Source organism: Fragaria vesca, linkage group LG7, assembly GCF_000184155.1.
Source record: "Fragaria vesca subsp. vesca linkage group LG7, FraVesHawaii_1.0, whole genome shotgun sequence".
NCBI classification, from domain to species: Eukaryota; Viridiplantae; Streptophyta; class Magnoliopsida; order Rosales; family Rosaceae; genus Fragaria; species Fragaria vesca.
In genome coordinates this window covers 2,038,610-2,059,551 of record NC_020497.1, presented here as the reverse complement: position 1 = coordinate 2,059,551, position 20,942 = coordinate 2,038,610, and the positions used below count along the sequence as shown (strand labels likewise).

Below are 20,942 nucleotides of genomic sequence, written 5' to 3'. Positions count from 1 at the left end.
GAAATTAAATGGAAAAAAAAAATAAACTAAAAACAACAATAAACAAAAAAAAAGAAAACAATTGATGAAATTAGAAGTACTAAAATACAACAAGAACATAGGTGCATAGGTGCTAAATTACATCCCACTTTAAAAGTACTAAACATCCCACATTAAAAATTAACCCTCAAACAACAACTAAAAATATCTAAAATCACACAAACAAAAAAAAAGAACATGAATGAAATTAAAAGTATTATTTTAGACCAAATTAAGTATGGTTGAGTGCATTGTAACACCATGCAACCTAAAAAATCAAGTATAAAATGAATAAAATCAAGTATTCTAATATTACAGGACGGGACGGGATTTTTCGGGATAGTCCCGTCCCGTCCCGTTATGATAATGTTAAAACGGGACGGGACGGGATTGCTATTTTCAAAACCTATCTCATCCCGTCCCGCTAACTTTCGAGACAGGACCGGTACGGGATCGGGATTCCGATACTAAGTGCCCAGCCCTGTTACAAAGAATGATCATAATTTGTTGCCTCGAATCATAGACATCTGTATTTGGTTAGCATACGCGTTGGCATGAGGTTGAATTTAGAAAATATTGCTAATCTAAACTGATTTACCTGCTTGTATAAAGTATAACTAGCTAGCTATAGTTCATATCTACATTAATTGATCATACTAATTTTACTAGTTTACCTCCAGATACTAAATTAATCTGATACACATTGATATACAAATAAAGCGGCCAATAGCTAGCACAGAAATAAAAAATAAAAATAAAATGAGCGACGTCTTGTGATTAGGGTTTAGGGAAAAGAAAAGACGTTCTAGTCTATAACTTCTTAATATCAAACAGAGTTACAGAGTGCTAGTAGCTCGATCACATACATCAATCTTCTTTCATGGATAATGAACAAGACAGATTCGCTATCTAGCTAGCTAGTACAAAGCTGCATATTGAGTATACGTTATTTAGGCTATATAGCTAGGGTTTCTAGCAAGCCTTCAAGCATTTGCACCGTCGCAGGACATGAGAGCATTTGCCGTAACCGTAACCCTCACTGTGGCATCTCACAATGCAGTGGGTGTCTCTGAAGCACATCCCCTTGAAGGTCTTGCTTGGCACTTCGCAGACTCTTGCTTCACTCTGAATCACCATCTCTTCTGTAATCACATACAATAACAATCATTAATTTCTAGATACCAAAGTTTAGCTGAGGAACTGAAAGAGAGAGAGAGACTTACGAGAAGTTAAGAGGATGATGAAGAACAAAGCAAACCCGAAGTACTTCCTCTCCATCTTGAATAGGCTAGGTATATGGTTTCTTACACATTCGTGACCCCTTTCGTTTTATATATAGCATGGAAATTGTGAGGAAGAGCTAGACTTTCTAGACATCAGTAGTCGGTCACAGGTGGATATGTGCATGTATGGCAACGACTTCATTTGCTTTAACCATGGACATCTGTAACGGGTAGAAATCTGTGTCTTGCCATCTGGTTTGATTCAGCATGCTCCACTATAGCCAAGGATAAGGGTCAGCCAAGGAGAGATCCTCATCCAAAGAAGCTAGACAAGGCTGAGTTGTCTCATGCATGCAACCTCACTTCTATATTCGCTTCAAGAAAAAAAAACATTCACTCCTAAAAAAACAAACAAACAAAAAAAAAGGAAAGAAAAGACTATACAAGATAAGTGTTACAGTGAGAGGTAGACTTCACTCCATCTCCAAGACGTGTATACATTTCAAGAAAAAAAGGTGGTTCTCATGTAATGCGAGGCAGTAGTGACAAATGTTGCAAGAGTTGGTTCTCATGTAAGGTGCGTCATTTCTGGCCTATCTACAGTTGCATGCGTGCTTTGGAGAAGTTCCTCGTCCATAAATACTGAGAACACTGGGGGGCGTCTGGCATAATTGTTCATAAAGTTGGACGAATACTACAAAGTGTGGTGGATTTGGACTTGATTTGGGAATTAGAGATGGGAAAACTGTGCACTATATATAAACACAAACAATTGGTGAGTGTGTCATGAAAGAACTTTGCGTCTGAGATGGTTTGAGCATCCGTTCCGCACTGTTGCATAAGTCACAGCATTCGTTTGTACTTGCCCTATAAGTTTAATGTTTTAGATTAAACTATTATCTACTTTTCCATACCATTTCTGTATCAACTATCAACTATATGTACTTACCAATCCAAGGTATTGGAGTAAACTATAATGAGACCGATATGATTAGATTAGTAAAAGTTGATCTATATAGGTAGATTAATTTTTAAAGTAACTAGTTGTAGTTAGCTTAACATAATGACCTGCGTGGGATGAGTCGAAAAATACTCTAACCATCAACCAAGCTGATCCATTAACCTTACCGCGCAGCTTAGGAGACCAGAGTTACATTCGCTTGCCATGCGACCAGAGTTACATTTGCTTGCCATGCAACTTGGGCGGCCTGCGTGCAGCTTAGGAGACTGGAGTTACAACCAAGCTGATCCATTAACCTTACCGTGCAGCTTAGGAAACCAGAGTTACATTCAGTTGCCATGCAACTTGGGCGGCCTGCGTACCATTTAATGCAGCTGATACAGCCTCTCTTGACAGAGGAGTTGAAACTCAGGGTTCAGCTAGATATGTGAATTTAGCAATAAACAATTGTCATTTTCCTTGACAGGTTCAGAACAAGGACATATAGTTGCGGACTAGGACCTCATAAATATAGTACGCGGACTAGGACCATCAAATAATCAAAACCTAACAAATCTGTTTTTTGAACAAAAAATTGCTTTTTTCTTTGATAGTTCAGTACAATAAAGTCATTCATGAAAAACATAATCCACTACATATTTCTGAACAAAGTAACATTGTGCTAGATAATGTAAATTCCATATCAACAATCCAATTAACTATAATAATTGTAGATTTGAATTAATGGTGATATCTCTATTTTGGTCGTCTTATTTTTACAGACAAACTGAATAAATCACAAGGCAGCACAACTCATAGTTCACCACTCTAGCAGACCATTGGACTTCGGCTGCATTCAAGCAACTAATTACTACTAACTAGTTTTGATTACACCATTCTCCTTCAAGTACTCGACAAATTCGTCAATGAGATAGGGCCAAGCACCTTCCGCATCATAATTTGATAGTGATGAATCAACAGCCTAGAAAAACAAAGATCAAAGTCATTTAGAACAGAAGCTAATTTTAAGCTCATACGAAATTACGAACACATTTGTGCTCTTATTTCTGATGTTACATCTCAATGCTTGATAGATAAATTACCCTTGCAAACTCTAGTAGTTGAGACCAAGTGTCCCTAGAAATTGCCTTGTTATGCCGAGCCTATAATCAGTGGAATAAGAAAAAGAAAAACAATTAAATGGACGAAGGATAAAAAAAATATTATACGTGCAAAAAGAAGAATCCCTTGTTTCTCACAACTGCATGACATCTAATGCCACTTTTAACCAACATACTTTCTAATATGAAAAACAACATGCAACAGTAATTTAGTAACAATGGCAGGGCACAAAGTAACAAGATGAAGCCTCCAAATCTAAGAATACCTATAAACATTCATCAGAAGTTCTTGGCATTTCACATGTACTTATTCTTATCGAACATGCACACTGTTCAAGTGATTATGGCAGATAAACAAATGCAAGTCCAGAGTAACTATTTTCACTTTTCAACAAATGCTCAAAAATTACCTGTAAGAACTGACACCAATGCTCAACATATGGCCACTGCTTTTCAGCAAACAGTAATTGCCACATTCCAATTGCAGTATCCAATGCCAATGACTTCTGACCCTAAAATGAAAAATAAACAAATTAAATGTCTCGATATCAATACCTGATTTATTTTTATTTTTTTCAGAAACCATGGTAACAAACATTATTATTCCAGGTACTGCAGAACAAATGAAATTACAAATAGTTGCTAAATGTCTAGATTAAATCCAGTTCTTATGCACATCCTTTTCTTTCTTTGTTTATCTTGGAAGGTTCAAAACCTAACTTATCATAATACATTCCTTCATCATCCACTACTTAGATAACCACAACGGTTTACTTTTTAAGCACATTGCGGTGGACATGTTCGTAAGTTTAAATAAGCACCTGTCAAGACATGTATCAAAGAACTGTTTCTACTTTTTACCTATGAAATATAAAATAAGCATTAAAAAGAATGCAAAATACTCTTAACACCCATACCTTTTCTTTTGCCCAGCCAAAAGCAAAATTATATATCTCCCGAAATTTCTCTGAAAGATGACAAAGAGAGAAGATCATTTCAGCACAAAAGCACCACGGTACATACTTCTAGCAAAGTTCTAATCAAATCAGTATTATAAAAGAAGGATCAAGCTATTCAAACAGACATGTTAACATTATAAGAGTTATCCACAAGCATTTCTTGAATTACTGTACAAGATATATAATCATATTTCACCTACGTTCATCTCTTAGCTCAGATCGCATAAAGGGTATCTTTTCGCGGAACTTTTCCAGAGAATCTATCCTGCCATCAAAAAAGTGTAAACTTCAGTCCACTGAGTAATCTGGAGGTCATAAATTAGGTAAATTACCATTCATAATACACGTAACTACTTTTGATACCTACCCTAGTGCTTCTAATCCATCGACGAACTCATTCTTGGTAAATTCACACATGGTGGCTGCCTTCATGTGCCAGGAAACAACTAACTGCATCAACAGAATATTAATACAGATACTCCATTGAATAAACTACAAAACAGAGCTCAATTGAAGAATGAAATGAGAGACCACTAACATTTATCATGTTAATATTGCCAAAGTGAATACAAAATTATTAAATTTAATTTGGGAAGGGGGAACAATATTTTTCCAGAAAGGAAATGAAAGTTATAAAGAAGACCAAATGAAAGAGCTAAATCCGTTGTAAAAGCTCTAACCATATTACAAATAGTTGATGAAAGATTTATCTTTCTCCCCTCTCCTTGGTTGGGTTTAGGGCCAAAGGAAATACCATACAGGCAATAAATACCCTTTGGAAAACTACCATATCTTCCTAATAACCAAACCCCCGCCCCCAAACAATAATGATGATGATGATGACGATGATAAAAATAATTATTATTATTTCAAAGGTTCAGAAACTTTATGAAATTAAGTTTTAAAGTTGCAGCATAAGATTGACTGGAATAGAAGGAAACTTGATGAGTTTCTCCTTCTGATAGAAATCGATTTTACTTCCATTTACACGTACCATGACTATATCTTGAGGATCCACCTGCCAAATAAAAGAAAATTACATGTTAGTCAAACTAGAAGCAAAAGGAAAGAAAATAATTACAATCCAAGAAACAACTTTTATGTCAGCCACAATAATTGAGACGGTTACTTTTTGCATAAACTGACCTTCAGATCGGTGCAGAGGAGACTGATACCATCAGCGAGTATCATGTCAGCACTTGGATCTGGAAAAACATCACTTCATTAGTCATTAGTAAAAAGAAACTTCTGCAAATCTCATCAGAGAATTACTAAAATAAAAATGTGAAGAATTTACTCAATATAGGTGGAACATTATAGCAGATGGCAAGTAATACATTTGAAGGTGTGGTATAGTTAAGCAGTAAATTAATTCGGGTGTGCCCCCTAAATTATATTTACATTCACATAAAATAGGCTCTCCAGGAATTACATGTCCAAACAAAATTCTGACCCCAAAAAAAGAAGAGCCCAATGATACTTTCGTATACCGATAAGCCGGTAATTTGGGCCAACGATTGGCAACTCAACAAATAGAGCATACCCCAATCAAAGTTACTCTTCACTCTTGGTCAAAGCAGCACATAATTACATAGTCGATGAGAATAGTACATGAAAATCAATTCCATCAATCTCTCTATCATTAATAAAGTTAAAAAAAGATTCGGAAATCAATCATGATTGCAACTATAGTATTAGGACTCAATCCAAATTCATATGAGGACATTGATGCAAATGTAGACCGACACTGGGCTACATCTGGGTCTTCTGCATCTTTAATGAATATGCGGTAAAAGGATATACAATAAAGTATTGATTCATTAATCACCAAGTGGCAAGACAGAACTTGCCTTTATATCGATTGTATAATTTCTCCAAATGTCTATAATCAGTATGCGCTTGAATCTGAGGCTGGCTGTAGAACATGTCAAATGCTCCTTCAAGATGCCAATCACTCGCCTTCAGAGTCTGCAGAGAGACTTTTTCACTGCATATGATGGGAAGTTAAAGTTACCAACCATAACAAGAAACAGGTACAAAAAAGTAACATGTCCACCGAATATAATAGGAAGTACGGATGCTCAATCCATCCAACTCAAGTGCCCCAACCTAACTCAACCTTACTCTTTTAACAAAAAATCAGTTACAGAATAGTACAGGAACAAGAATAAAACTAACACCAAACAAGCACAATCTGTCCAAAATTAGCGGAACATAGGTAATGACATTTCAAAGGCAACTGGTTTTGACCGGTGTTTAATTAAAAATGCATTGCAGCAGCATTGCTAGCAGAACTTAACTGAAAGGGTCTGAATTTTTCTAATATTCAGCTATTGTGATACTTTCAATGTAGTGAAGGAATGTCAGAATTTCAGACATATCTATGTTCATCAGCTCTCACCTGCTGATACTGTCTAATTTGTCGAGCCCTGCTTTATAAGCACAACGCACCAGGGAATATTCCAGAATAAAGCAAAGCCCAAACAATTATCAGAGTAGATGGCTGTATCCGTTACACTTGGACTATGAAGTATCATACTATGAGATTTCAATGACGATTTTCAACTTGACTTGCGTTAAAACTCACTTCAATAAAGTTTAAACAGTTTCCCATATAGTTTGGTTACATTTGCTAGCATTTTCTACAAAACCATTACTCCATTTTTCATTTTACAACAGATCAACCAACTAAGTAATGATGATAGACTTCAACGTTTGTACATATCAACTACACACTTTGATATGAAACTATCATGCTACACTGTTGGCTACATACTGTCATTTTAACTTCGCTGAATGTAAAGATAAGTTAAATGAGCACTTAAAGTTGCACAGAATTACTAAATTACCTCGCTCCAGTTATTGTCATAAACTGCTGCATCTTCTCGCGTTGGCCTCTACCCAACTTGCTCTGTCAAAAGGAAAAGAGAAGCAGAGAGTGTGTGAGTGAGAGAGTAATATCAAACTATACCCGTATCAAAATTCAGGTATGTGCTATCTGTAGATGTACAAATGAATACATATAAGCAGCAAATACAATACAAAGAACCAAGAGAAAAGTTCGCTGACATCTATAATAGAAAAGTTCTCTATTTGACATAAAGAGAAAAGAGAGTTTTTACATGTCCCAGAATTTATCTGCACTAACATGTTTTTGAAAGTAAGAACCCAACAGCCTCTCATAACTGAAATTACACATCTCGACTGAACTCAAAGCTTGTGTAAATTTCCAACATTCAAAAGCTTTCTCATCAACCACAGAGAGTGTTTCAACCCAATCAACAACAACAACAACGCCATAGCCACTAAAGTTTGAACCCTTTAGCCTCATCATCACCAAAAATGAGTGCTCAAATTCACAAAAACAAGTCACATCCAGAACAAACACAAAAGCAAAATTGAAATAGAAGAGATTAAACAGTAAAGGTGAAGACTTTCAAGAACAATCTCTATGCATGAAACGAAAGATTCAAATACAGAATCAAATCAGTGGTAAGAACATAAATAGATTCAGAAAATGAAGATTGGAAAGTGAAAACGAAGCTGAGAATCAGAAGTACAAACCATTTTGGAGATTGGGGTGAATCTAAACCCCAGTGAGTTAGGGAGAATGTTAGGGTTTGCCGAGGCTCTCTTCTGACGCTAAGTACGCACTTAGAGAGAACACACAGAATCTCGCTGTTTATATCACAATAGGGTCTCACTCTGGGTTCTTAATCATTTTCCTTATTTTTTTACTTTTTTAATTTTTAATACGTTAATATTTTAATTTTTTGACCAAAGACAGACAAAGAATAAATTTTTTCCAATCCAAAGAGAAGTTTCGGACTTTGAAGAGTGATAGAAACCGTTTTTTTTCATTTTTTTTAGATAAAATATCTCGTTTCCTGAAATTTCTTTCAAAATCATCTTTGATATATTTAATTTGTAACGTTTTAGAAACTAACAATTTGATTAATCGATTAGCGTGACTAAAGATTACATTGATTTCTATAATAGTGTTCATTTTCGACCTTTATAATATTGTGATTGCTTGTCATTCGTATAATTATTAAGAGCCAAATCATTGTATATGTGGATTCACCCGATAAATCTACCCGATATTCTAAGAAATATATATGGATTTATATTTTTTTTTATTGGTGAGTTAAATAACAAGACACTTCGGTTATGTTAACAAGCTAAGGTCATCTCCAACCCTGGGCTAAAGGGTGGATATAGCCCCCAAAAGTCACAAATTTCATCTCCAACCCAGGGCTATGCTAAACCAAAAAAAGGGTTTGGGGGCTACAAGGACAGGGCTATATTTGGCCCTTTATATAGCCATTCGGCTATTTGTTTATGGAAGGAACCACAATGAGCAAAACAACATGGTATGTAAGCTTATAGCCTTAAAGGTTAGAGATGATCAAAATTTTAGCCCTCACTATTCATGCACATAGTGATTGGGCTATTTGTTTATGGAAGGAACCACAATGAGCAAAACAACATAGTATGTAAGCTTATAGCCTTAAAGGTTAGAGATGATCAAAATTTTAGCCCTCACTATTCATGCACATAGTGATTTTCATAGGCTAAAATTTAGCCAGAGGGCTATTTTAGCCCCTCCCAGTTGGAGATGGCCTAAGAGCACTTGCACCAATGCGTCAATCGAAGGGGCAATTAATGGGGCCCGTCAGTTTTCAACCAAACAATGAATGCAGCGGCAATGAATTTGCTCGGGCAAATCATGGGGCCCGCCACAGCATAATTGCTTTGTCAATCCGGTTGCCAATTTTTGGCAATCAATTCGCCAGGGCAATAACAAGTAGGGTCCACCATATCAGCTGCAACGACTCTATAATTTCTACTGCAACGGCTTTATAATTGTAGCTGCAACGGTCAAAAAATTTTCTATAAATACTCACCTTCATTGTATCATTTTTCACACCAAAAGTTTTCCTCCCCATTTTCTTCCTTCATCAATTTTAGCTTCTATTTCTTCTTATCTCATCCAACTATGGGAGAATCTAATTGCAATTGGCAAGAAGATGAGAAAATTTAATTATGTGATTCTTGGGCCCATGTAACTGTGTGTCCAATCACCGGCAAACCACAATTTATTTTAATATGATTCCTTGATTGTGGTGGTTCATACTCAGTTGCCATCCATGTTTCAATTATGCATCACCAAATTATCTTGTAGACATTTGTGGAGGTAGGCAGACTCTACTTGAAATTCACGATCCCTGAATGTAGAAAGATGTTGTCCAACTCTCCCCACTGGTTCGAATTGAATAGGTTCTCCAGTATCAAGATTCACAGGCCGATCATAGACAGTTGCTATGGATGGATTCATTAAATCATCTTCTTCAGGCTCCACAGATTCTTCTTCGACAAATTCATCCTCCACAATCATGTTATGAAGAATAATACAACTTATCATGATGGCTCGAAGATCTTATAGTTTAAACAACCTAGCACCGTGACGCAATATCGCCCATCGTGATTGGATGATACCAAAGCACCTCTCCACATCTTTGTAGTAAGCCTCTTATTTTTTACAAAAGTGTTTCTCCTGTTCTGTTCTGGGGTTCGATATCGTTTTGACAAAAGTAGACCACCTAGGGTAAATTCCATCAGCAAGGTAATAACCATTGATGTACCTTTTGTTGTTGACCTCAAATGAACCTGAGGAGTAGTTCCACCTATGACATTACAAAAGTGTTTCTCATGTTCTGTTATGGGGTTCGATATCGTTTTAACAAAAGTAGATCATCTAGGGTAAATTCCATCAGTAAGGTAATAACCATTGGTGTACCTTTTGTTGTTGATCTCAAATGAACCTGAGGAGCAGTTCCACCTATGACACGCTCGAACACATTAGATGCACCAAGAACGTTGAGGTCATTTTGTGCTCCAGGAGTTCTGAAGAAAGCGTGTCATATATGTGTGTCGTAAGACGCCACTACTTCCAGAATTATAGTTGGTCTTCCCTTACGACCCGAGTAAGCTCCAGCCCAACCGGTTGGGCAATTCCAATACATGCAATCGATGCTCCCAATCATGCTTGGAAACCCGCGACTCTGTCCTCTATTGAGAAGCCTATATAAGTTAGCAGAATTGGGAGGACGAAGGAACCACTCACCGTACAGAAACTCGATCTGTCTACAAAATTTCTTCAGACATTTCAGTGCTGTAGAAGTTCTCATCCAAGTGATTTCATCACATTGATCAGCAGCTGCACCGTATGAGAGCATTCTCAGGGCACATGTCATCTTTTGTTCAGGAAGCAATCCCATTTTTCCAGTGGCATCTAGTTTTTGCCTCCAAAAACTGTCATGGTTGCAAAGATCCTCCATTATGCGTTGGAAGACATGTTTATGCATTCGGTACCGCGTCCGAAAGCTTGCTTTGTCGTACACTAGATGTTCAACAAAATAATCCTGCAGGAGGAATTGACCTCGGACTTCTCTGTGTCTCTCCACATTTGGCGCACGACCAGGTCGTGAACCATGCCCTCTAGGTGTCTGTTCCAGTTGATATTGCGCCACCAATGTAACCGCTTAAGAGTTTGTAACTTGAATTCGCTCCAGCTCCTCCATATTTTCACGATCCCTTTCTAGCAACCACCTGTTTAATTCATCCATTGAAAAGAGGAGAATGGGATGAGTGATGATATTTCAAAAGAGATGAAGGTAGAATGAGAGGAAATGTGTGAGTCGAGGCTGAAGTCTGAAGGTTATTTATCAACAATTTTGGAGATAAAAAGTTTCGGATAAGTACACGTGTCACTTAAAGATAGGTTGAAAATCTTATCAAATATCCTAGATATATTTCTAAAAGATAACGGTATCTGAAGTTGACACGTGTCAAGTGAAGATTGGACGAATATCTTATTAAAAATCATAAGATATTTGATAATTTATTAAAACATTAATTAATAATATGTTTAACAATAATGACGGTTGTACGATTAATCATATTATTAATTAATTATATTATAAGTTTAACATTTTCAATTAATACGTTATTCAAAATTAAAATGTAATAATGAATTAGCATGTAAATTGCCTTCAACGGGTGCATTGATAAAAGAGAGGCAATTGCCAATTTGGGATGAATAGTGAATTGACAATGGCAATTCAATTGGTAAATCAGCAATTGTCAATTGCCTACGAGTGCAATTGCTCTAATAACATACTCACCAGGGCCGTCCAAGCGAGGCCTAAGGTGAAATTTTATAGGTTTTTATTTTATTTCTTTTTTATCCTAAATTAAGGCCTCAATTTCACATTGTCTGATTTTCTTTTAGTTCGTTTCCATACTAGGGATACTAAAGAGCTTTGTTCCTCGTATCAAAATAAAGAGAAAAACTAATCTCTTGATGGCTAAATTTATTAAGACCGACAAAAAAACTAAATAAGACTATTTTACTTTATAAAAACATTGTAAGAAGTCAATTAGTCAAACACTTGATGAGATTTTCTCAGTAATGCCCAAATTATTACTCTTTCATACATAAAATGTTTTGGGCCTTTCAATAAGTGTTATCTTCTAGCTATTTTCACTGTTTCATATTTATATCATGGACTTTTCTGAAAAAAAATGAGGTCTTCCTAGGTTGAGGCCCAAGGCGGTTGCTTGGTTGCCTTATCCTTGGGCCAGCCCTGTCACTCACCTAGTCAGTATTTAGATCTAGGTGCACGGGAGTCCTAGCAAAACTGGATCAATCTCCCGACCACAAGGGCATACCTGGATGCCCCTCAAACTTGCTAGTGGTGTGTGAAAAAGTTATTTGGAACCCAAAAAAAGAGTAGTAAGAGTTATATGTGTAATCGGGATTCATTTTTCTGTCCAAGTTGAGCAAACCTCCAAATTGTTCACAAAAATCCAATAATCTGACCATTTGACACACAGAATTGCAGGAAATCTCCAAATCATACAAAAGAATCCGTGTTCTCTAGTCATTGTGCACCAAATCTGCACACTAGATGGAAATTAGAATCAGTGTTCTTTAGTCACATCTAATGCACATGTTCAAGCACACCAAAACTTTTATAAATCATATCTCAATGGTCTGAACAAGAGGAAGACAGATTCCCCAACTAAGATACTATAGTTCCTTCCACACACATTTTATATAAATGGGGTATATATTCCTTGCACGAAAAGTCAGCTCTTGTGATGCCATAGACCAATATACTTTAAAATTGTCTCCAATTTCTGAGAAATTCATGTTATTCAGTATAAAATTTCAAGGGTGGTTTTGTAGTACTGTTAGCATCAAACCAACATTGTCCATGCTTTCTCTACCGATTACAATATGATTCTTCAAGTTTCTGACTGATTCTCTCTTTACTTGAAAATCACATTATATAGTACGGGAAACCTTGCTTGTTTTAGCCACAATACCAGTCTTCTCTTATAGCAAGTCTTTCTGCTGTGGAAATGGTGACAGAACTTCGAACAGATTCTTTGGATTACCGCACAGAGCTGTTGTCGCCGGATCTGACAAGAGAGAGTGTGACACTGCCAAGTGAACCGGCGTGGCGGCTCAACATGGATGGCTTCAAGCTTCCTGCCCAGAGAAACAACATGGATCCTTTTTTTGGCTTTGGCTCTTTTGTGAAGTCATTAAGTGAGTTCTTATGTCCTCTTCATATAGTGCTTCGAATCTGATTCAGAAAGACAAACTAGCTAGTATTGTGCTTAAAACTTAGTGTTGATATTCTCTTTCGTTTTCTTACCACAGGGACTCGGAGAAAGGTTGCACAGTATTACAGAAGGCAGAACAAACTTCTCAAAGGTTTCAATGAATTAGACTCATTTTCTGAAATGGGTTTTTGGCCTGGAAGTTTAACAAAGGTTTGCTGTTAATTTGGTTTGCAGTAGGATCAGTTGAACTTTTTGTTTGCACATGTTTCTTACTTGGTGTAAATTTGCTTCTATATCTTTTGGTCAAGAATTTACTTCCATAGACGATCAACATGAATCTAAATCTCAAAGATGCATTTCATCTTACGTCACAAACTTGAGCAGTGTGATATGATCAAAACCTTTATATTGATATTCAACAAAAACTTTTGGTTTCAGGATGAGATGACACAGCTTGCAAGTAGTGAAAGGATAGCAATATATGCATCGAATGCAGCTAATTTGGTGCTTTTCCTAGCAAAAGTGTATGCTTCTATTCAGAGCAGATCATTGGCAGTAATAGCATCAACTTTGGACTCCCTCTTAGACCTCTTGTCAGGGTTCATCCTTTGGTTTACAGCTTCTGCAATGAGGAAACCAAATCAGTATCGCTACCCGATTGGCAAGACTCGGATGCAACCTGTGGTAAGCATTGATTAACTTCAGGAGATCATCAGAACCAAATGTTCTGAAACCCCTTAGGAGTCATCAGTTGTCATAAGTAGTAACAATATCTTGTTTTCCTTTTCCTTTTGCTCTGGCTGCATCTTGTAACTATCAACTATCCACTGCAGGGAATTGTTGTGTTTGCATCAGTAATGGCAACTCTTGGATTGCAAATATTGTTCGAATCAGGCCGACAACTTGTCATGAAGGTATCTGATATTCTTTGCATATACAAAAATGTAACAGAAATGTAATTTTGTGTCAACATCATCTTATCAATTCGCCATTCACTTTGCAGACTCAACCTGATAAGGACCCAGAGAAAGAGAAATGGATGATAGGGATTATGGTCTCTGTCACATTCATCAAGTTTGTTCTAATGATCTATTGTCGAAGATTCAAAAACGAAATTGTTCGAGCATATGCTCAAGATCATCTATTTGATGTCATCACTAATGCAATTGGTCTTGCATCAGCAGTGTTAGCTGTCCGATTTTACTGGTGGATAGATCCGGTTGGAGCTATCATCGTAAGTTCAAGATACTAACTCTAAAAGTTTCTCTCTCATCATATAATGTGAAATGTCACGGTCTAAAAACATAACATGTCGGAGTATCAAGAATCTAATTGATCATACACAAAATGAATGCAGATTGCTTTGTATACAATGGGGAATTGGTCAAAAACAGTGATGGACAATGTATGGTCACTAATTGGGAAGACAGCACCGGCAGAGTACTTGGCAAAGTTAACATATCTAATTTGGAACCATGACAAGGAGATCAAGCACATTGAGACAGTGAGAGCATACACATTTGGTGTTAACTATTTTGTGGAGGTTCATATAGTCCTACCTGGGGACATGTCTCTCAGTGATGCGCATAATATCGGAGAGGCACTCCAAGAAAAGCTTGAGAATCTTCCTGAGGTTGAACGAGCTTTTGTTCATGTGGATGTTGACATTACTCACAAACCAGAACACAAGCCAAAGGGATGAAGATGAAGAAATCGGACGAAGACTAATATATATTCTTTAGTATTGTAAGGTTATTCTTTGGTGTCACTTTCTTTTTCTTATAATTTGTTACTGTAACTTGGTATTTGGTTGTACAATGGTGCATTTCTTTCTGAAAACAACAATTTGAAGAGGAACTTATTCGTAGACAAATCAATGAGGTGGAGTGTGTGACCGGCCATTTACTTAATTATTTGAGTTATTTGCCAACCTAAACTAGCTGAAGCTAATATGATTAGCAAAATAAAGCTCGAATTGTTATTTGGAGCTATATGAACCTCAATCAACTTTGCCATAAATGGTTGGTAAAAAAAAAAAACAGAAGACTTGCACATCCTTAATTTTTTTCTGAGAAACACTTGGTGGGATTTTTTTATTTTTTAATACGAGGCTAGAACGCCCATCTTCTTACCTTAACCATTAATTAAACCGTTAAATACAAGAGAAGACATTGTGCCTAAACTCTATACCGTAAAAACATCACACATGTGGGATTTTTGTACACGAGGAAGATATGTGCCAACATTGATGGTTTTGTGTTGCATTGGTACTTGTAGTGCAATGCATTGATAATGCAAGTTCTATTCACGGCAAATGTTTAACTCCTATTCAATAAGAATTCACATTATTCAAATACAGATATTTAGGTGGTGAGCCTCTCCTCTTTTATCATATTGTGTTGATGGAGTAGTTGCATATAAACATACATAATATATAACATTTAGTGTTGTTTTTCCTTCTGTGTTGCTGCTAATGGAGTGGTTAGTGAGCTATGGTTACGTGGTTCCCATACCAACAACAACAAAAAAGTTGAGAAACCGGATAGTCTTAGGAGTATATATTAGTGTCGTTTTATCGGAGTGAATATTTCAGTATGAATATTAAGGGTTCGTTGGGACTGTCGGCTTCACACCTGCGTCATTGACAATGCTTTCTTATATGTTTAAGTTTATAAATTGATTCAACCAAAAAAGTTTATAAATTGAGTCACGGTACTTGCCTTCTATTGCTAGCAAGTCTTTCTGCTGAGAAATGACAGAACTTCGAACAGATTCTTTGGACTACCGGACGGAGCTGTTGTCGCCGGACGTGACAGGAGGGCCTGTGGCACTGCCAAGTGATTCACCGGCATGGCGGCTCAATATGGAGGGAATCAAGCTTCCAGCTGAGAGAAACAATATGAGTTCTTGTTTTGGCTTAGGCTCTTATGTTCAGTCATTGAGTGAGTTCTCATTTCTTCTTTTGCCTAATTAGTACTTTTGCTTAGAACACAAGTTAGAAATGAAATTCTCTGTGCTTTTTGTTACAGGGAGGCAGAAGAAAATTGCAGAATATTACAAGAGGCAGAATAAACTTCTCAAAGGATTCAATGAATTAGACTCATTTACTGAATTGGGTTCTTGGCCTGGAAGTTTAACAGAGGTTTGATGTTAATTTGGTTTGCAGTAGGATGAGTTGACCTTTTTTATTCATTCATATATTTCTTAGATCAGTGCCAATCTGCTTCTATACATGAACATCATGAACTTATGTCTCAGAATTATGTAAACATCTTATGTTAATTTTCATCACAAACTTAAGAAGTAAGCTATACGAATAATCCCTTACCTTAGAGTTTACCTACAAACCTTTGGTTTCAGGATGAGAAGACACAGCTAGCAAGCAATGAAAGGATAGCAATATATGCATCGAATGCGGCTAACTTGGTGCTGTTTCTAGCAAAAGTGTATGCTTCAGTTGAGAGCAGATCCTTGGCAGTAATAGCTTCAACTTTGGATTCTCTATTAGACCTCTTGTCAGGGTTCATCCTCTGGTTCACAGCTCATGCAATGAGAAAACCAAATCAGTATAACTACCCGATTGGCAAGCATCGGATGCAGCCTGTGGTAAGCATAATCTAACTCAAGGATAAATCAGTGTAGTAACACTTCTGATCCGAATTGTTTGGTGTTTAGTTTTACTCACTTTACTGATATATCAACTCTCAAATGCATTGCAGGGAATTGTGGTTTTTGCATCTGTAATGGCAACTCTTGGACTACAAATTTTGTTTGAATCAGGGCGGCAACTTGTCACCAAGGTACCTATACCTAAAGTGTCAACATTAGAGTTACTTTTTTTTACTTATCATCTTCTGAACCATATTACTTCATGCAGACACAACCTGATAGGGACCCGGAGAAAGAAAAATGGATGATAGGGATCATGGTCTCTGCCACAGTAATCAAGTTTGTACTAATGGTCTACTGTCGCAGATTCAAAAACGAGATTGTTCGAGCATATGCTCAAGATCATCTATTTGATGTCATTACTAATGGAATTGGTCTTGCATCCGCAGTTTTAGCAATCAGGTTTTACTGGTGGATCGATCCTCTTGGAGCTATCATTGTAAGTTCAAAATACTAACATATCAAAATATTTCTTTCCGTACTAATTATGCGTCACAATCTAATAACATAACATGTGATTACAATCATTATTCTAATCATGTGCATATGGAATGCAGATTTCTTTGTATACAATTGGGAATTGGGCGAAAACTGTGATGGAGAATGTTTGGTCACTAATTGGCAAGACAGCACCAGCTGAGTACTTAGCTAAGTTAACATATCTAATTTGGAACCATGACAAGCAGATCAAGCACATTGACACAGTGAGAGCATATACATTTGGTATCAACTACTTTGTGGAGGTTGACATAGTCTTACCCGGAGAGATGTCCCTCAGTGAAGCACATAATATCGGAGAGGCACTCCAAGAGAAGCTTGAGAATCTTCCTGAGGTTGAACGAGCTTTTGTGCATGTCGATGTTGATATCACTCACAAGCCAGAGCACAAGCCAAAGAGTACATGAAGATGGGAATAACAACTCCATGTTTAATAAACTCATTGTAATCTCGAAGAATTCGAGCTATTTCATTAAAGAGATCAATTTTATTTCTTGGTTCACCTAAAGATAAGCGAGATAAGAATGAAAGTTGGACTTGAGATAGTAGTTGTGTATAATGAATTCAAGTTGTGTTTCACTGTTTTGGACTTTTGGTGTGAGAGGAGCCGAAACAATAATCACTGATTCATAACCTTGAATTTCTAATACACTACTAGCATCTGTTATACAAATTCAAGCAGAGTATCCAAGTTCATTGTTTATCATTTCATCCTACTCTCTGTTTAGTCCATCTGTGAAGTAATGTGTGAACTATCAACATCTTATCATAAAAGAAAAAATCATGACATTCTTCATTCAAGGATAGAAAATAGCAAAACTTTTACATGTAGATCTCATATATGGGTACCAAAGCATCGGGTAATACAGCTGATGGGTAAGAAAATTGTACCTAAGCAAATTCGGCTTTATAAGCACTATGGACACCCATCAGCATCTCATCACTGGGATCAAAACAAAAGGTATGACACTCGTCATTCAAGGATAACACAAATGAACAAAAAGTAGCAAAATGTTGATATCTATATCTCATATCCGAGTACTAAAACATCTTCTGGGCTAAGAAATTTGGACCCAAGCAAATTCTTCTTTGTAAACCACACTGGCATCACAAGAGGCTTCACATGTATACACAACAATTGTAGCCCAATCAAGAGAGTCTGCGTCATTCTTCACATGAAAGTAATATAGCAACTGAGGCAAAATCTGAAGCCAGCACAGTAAATAAGATCAAAAATTTGATTTTTCTGGAATCCACAACGGTGAAAGAAATAACAAAACTTTTCTTCCAGGCTTAAATCATAATAAAGGAGGTCGATAGCAGATTGATGATTCAATACCTGAAATTCAAAACACAATGGACCATCACAATAATGGCATTTAGGAATGTCAGCCTTTGATGGTCGGCCACTAGTCAGGGGCCATAGGGGTTTTGCACCAGAACTCCTACAGTATCTGTTGTATTGAAACAAAAAAAAGAAATTAGTCCATAATCTTATAAAAAAAGATAGGCTATGGGTTTTGATCACTCCAAGGAGGAACAATGCTAGAATCACCTTAATACTTGTTCAGGGGCCAGGCCTATTCGCTCTTGAAATGAAGCCCAGCTCTTTTTGTCACCATCGCCCTAACCATGACAGGGGTATAAACATGTAAGGTTCTGATCGTTAACAAATTACTTATCTTCTATGACGGAAAATTGAAGAAGACAAGATCAGGCATTTCATTTCTAATGATAGCATGTATATTGGTTATGAGTGATTAATTTAGTACCTCAAAACTGTCCGCTATCGACATCAATCCATCATCCATCTGGTTCCTAGAGACCATAGAATTAGCATTCACATTATTATCAGGCATCTGTGTGTCATAATCACTTTCAAACTCCTGTATGATTTTGTATTCAGGCCATAGAGCTTTGCTTGCAACTGGTGGCAAATGAAAAACAGAAAAGAGATTCTTAGAGTCATTATCAAGGTGATTACAAGACTTGAAAAATGTTTCAATAATATCAACAAGGAATCCTCAGTTCATTCAGCTCCCCTACTAAGAATTAAAAAGAAAATAACCTTTGTACTTGCCTTTCTGAAGTACAGCAGGAGGGTATACAGCGGTGGCAGAGCTACCTTCAACCAACTGAGAACTTATCCTCATACGCTGACAGTCAGATTCATGACCGGAGCGGGAATGCTCGACCTACAAATCACAGAATAAGTTGGGCTACTTAAGGGATGACTGTTGCTGTTTTGAGGAGCAGGGGAAAGGAGAAACATAAAAAAAACCTAAAAACATTTAATTACCCAATGTTTCTCTGAGCAATATAGTGTTTGTCTGCAACCAGTACAGCGTTTAATCCCTTTCCAGGTACCACACCAATTGCAGAGCGCAGCTGGATAACCAGAGGCCAAAGATCATCAATAGAACCCTTGAATTGGTATAACATTTGAAATACGTGAAAGTGCATGATTTGAAAATCGGAGGTGAATTTAGTCAAACAAGGTTGACTATGATAATACAACCTAGAACAAAGGCTAGCAACTATGAATATGAATGCTACCTCTAGCCTCCGGTGGCTCAGTATCCTTCTTTGGGGGCTCACTTGGGTAGAAAGGATTATCACGAGGTAATTGGCAGCGGAAAACCTTCACACTTTTGAAATACATTGCAAAATCAGGAACATAAACCCCCAAAATCCGTTGGTTATAGACTTCATACAAACTAGGGAGAAGTAATACCTTCTAGAAGGATTTTCCCGATGGCTTTTCCATTGCTCATGTTGATCTCGACGAAGACACGCCATTGACGTACACATAAAAACAAACAATGTTCGATGAAATGTGGATGGCTTCTCCTCTGGTGCATACACCTACAAACCAAGTAACTTATTAGCACCACCTAATTGGCATTTTTATTTCACAAAACAAAGAATAATATTAAAAGGAAAACTTTATACCGATGGTACTTAAGTATCACCTGAAGCATAAATTGTAAAGGTTCACCACATAGGTCGCAAAGACAAGATCTTCCGGATGGCAAATTTTCTGGATCCAACCAAGCCTATATGCAAAAGAAAGTAAGAAACCATACCGTATTAAGGAATTATTTTGCAAGAAATAGAATCCAAGGGTTTAATAAGCATACAGGAACTCCTCCAGCCTTGGAAGGGAAGAAATGGCGTAGAAGAGAGCTGGCTTTCTTGGGCCTTTTCACAAAACCTAAAACCATAGAGTCTCTTGCTTCTTCATCTTCTTCCTCTTCCTCATCATCGTTATCCACAACAATTTCCTGTTCTTTCAGCTGTTCCTCTTCTTCATCACTCTCATCATCCAGTGAGGTGATTCGAAGACCCTTAAGCTCTTCTGTACCATCACCTTTCAGACCACCCTCCATTTCCCTCTAGCAACTAAGAGTTAAACACAATGGTCTCTGTTTTCTTATCTGAAATACCAGTAATTCACCTCAAAATATCTCAACACCAACAATTGGGCATCAAAGCAAAGTCCAGGAAAACCCAAGTTTTAGATAAACACCCACAAATCATAAGTTCTGGTGAAGCATACAGAGACCTAAACTACACAAAGTTTGCTTCTTTCTTAGTTTTATCTTTGTTTCTGACCAGAACAAGAGAAAGACAACTCCTTTACACTCTTACTATCCCTAAAAACCATGGCATTCTGCACTTAAAACCTATCAAGCAAATTCATCAAACATATAAATGAAATCATTACAACCCAAAGCAAAAAGATGAGAGCTTAATGACAATTCACAACAAACAAAAAGAACCCAATTCAGCAATAATCCATTAGACCCCAACCATGAAATTACCTGAAGCAATCGGCAGCTGGAGACTGGAGAGTGCTTAGTTTTACAGAGAAACC

The 20,942-nt window shown here is 37.0% G+C and overlaps 5 protein-coding genes across 5 annotated transcripts; 2 read left to right on the top strand and 3 right to left on the bottom strand.

Annotated features, from left to right (window-relative positions):
* Positions 1 to 666: 666 nt before the first annotated feature.
* Positions 667 to 1,322, bottom strand: LOC101304031 (defensin D2-like). Its single transcript, XM_004306513.1, has 2 exons — positions 1,242 to 1,322; positions 667 to 1,160 (listed from the first exon to the last, which is right to left on the bottom strand). The coding sequence occupies exons 1-2, from the start codon at positions 1,294 to 1,296 to the stop codon at positions 991 to 993; spliced, it is 225 nt and encodes a 74-aa protein (XP_004306561.1). The 5' UTR covers positions 1,297 to 1,322; the 3' UTR covers positions 667 to 990.
* A 1,495-nt stretch (positions 1,323 to 2,817) lies between these two features.
* LOC101303738 (DCN1-like protein 1-like) lies at positions 2,818 to 7,945 on the bottom strand. Its single transcript, XM_004306512.1, has 11 exons — positions 7,826 to 7,945; positions 7,111 to 7,172; positions 6,112 to 6,248; positions 5,408 to 5,466; positions 5,256 to 5,279; positions 4,629 to 4,711; positions 4,462 to 4,526; positions 4,220 to 4,269; positions 3,713 to 3,814; positions 3,285 to 3,344; positions 2,818 to 3,163 (listed from the first exon to the last, which is right to left on the bottom strand). Exons 1-11 carry the CDS (start codon positions 7,826 to 7,828, stop codon positions 3,056 to 3,058), a joined length of 753 nt encoding a protein of 250 aa, XP_004306560.1. The 5' UTR covers positions 7,829 to 7,945; the 3' UTR covers positions 2,818 to 3,055.
* Positions 7,946 to 12,488: 4,543 nt separating this feature from the next.
* Positions 12,489 to 14,747, top strand: LOC101303448 (metal tolerance protein 10-like). Its single transcript, XM_004306511.1, has 6 exons — positions 12,489 to 12,881; positions 12,996 to 13,108; positions 13,337 to 13,582; positions 13,732 to 13,812; positions 13,902 to 14,132; positions 14,256 to 14,747. Exons 1-6 carry the CDS (start codon positions 12,692 to 12,694, stop codon positions 14,598 to 14,600), a joined length of 1,206 nt encoding a protein of 401 aa, XP_004306559.1. The 5' UTR covers positions 12,489 to 12,691; the 3' UTR covers positions 14,601 to 14,747.
* A 903-nt stretch (positions 14,748 to 15,650) lies between these two features.
* On the top strand, positions 15,651 to 17,570 carry LOC101303155 (metal tolerance protein 10-like). Its single transcript, XM_004306510.1, has 6 exons — positions 15,651 to 15,840; positions 15,928 to 16,040; positions 16,259 to 16,504; positions 16,618 to 16,698; positions 16,776 to 17,006; positions 17,125 to 17,570. The coding sequence occupies exons 1-6, from the start codon at positions 15,651 to 15,653 to the stop codon at positions 17,470 to 17,472; spliced, it is 1,209 nt and encodes a 402-aa protein (XP_004306558.1). The 3' UTR covers positions 17,473 to 17,570.
* A 398-nt stretch (positions 17,571 to 17,968) lies between these two features.
* Positions 17,969 to 20,933, bottom strand: LOC101302865 (programmed cell death protein 2-like). The gene is made up of 11 exons (XM_004306509.1): positions 20,890 to 20,933; positions 20,206 to 20,502; positions 20,038 to 20,121; positions 19,800 to 19,930; positions 19,622 to 19,713; positions 19,365 to 19,453; positions 19,146 to 19,260; positions 18,838 to 18,992; positions 18,621 to 18,691; positions 18,405 to 18,519; positions 17,969 to 18,270 (listed from the first exon to the last, which is right to left on the bottom strand). The coding sequence occupies exons 2-11, from the start codon at positions 20,452 to 20,454 to the stop codon at positions 18,124 to 18,126; spliced, it is 1,248 nt and encodes a 415-aa protein (XP_004306557.1). The 5' UTR covers positions 20,455 to 20,502; positions 20,890 to 20,933; the 3' UTR covers positions 17,969 to 18,123.
* Between the last annotated feature and the right edge of the window lie 9 nt (positions 20,934 to 20,942).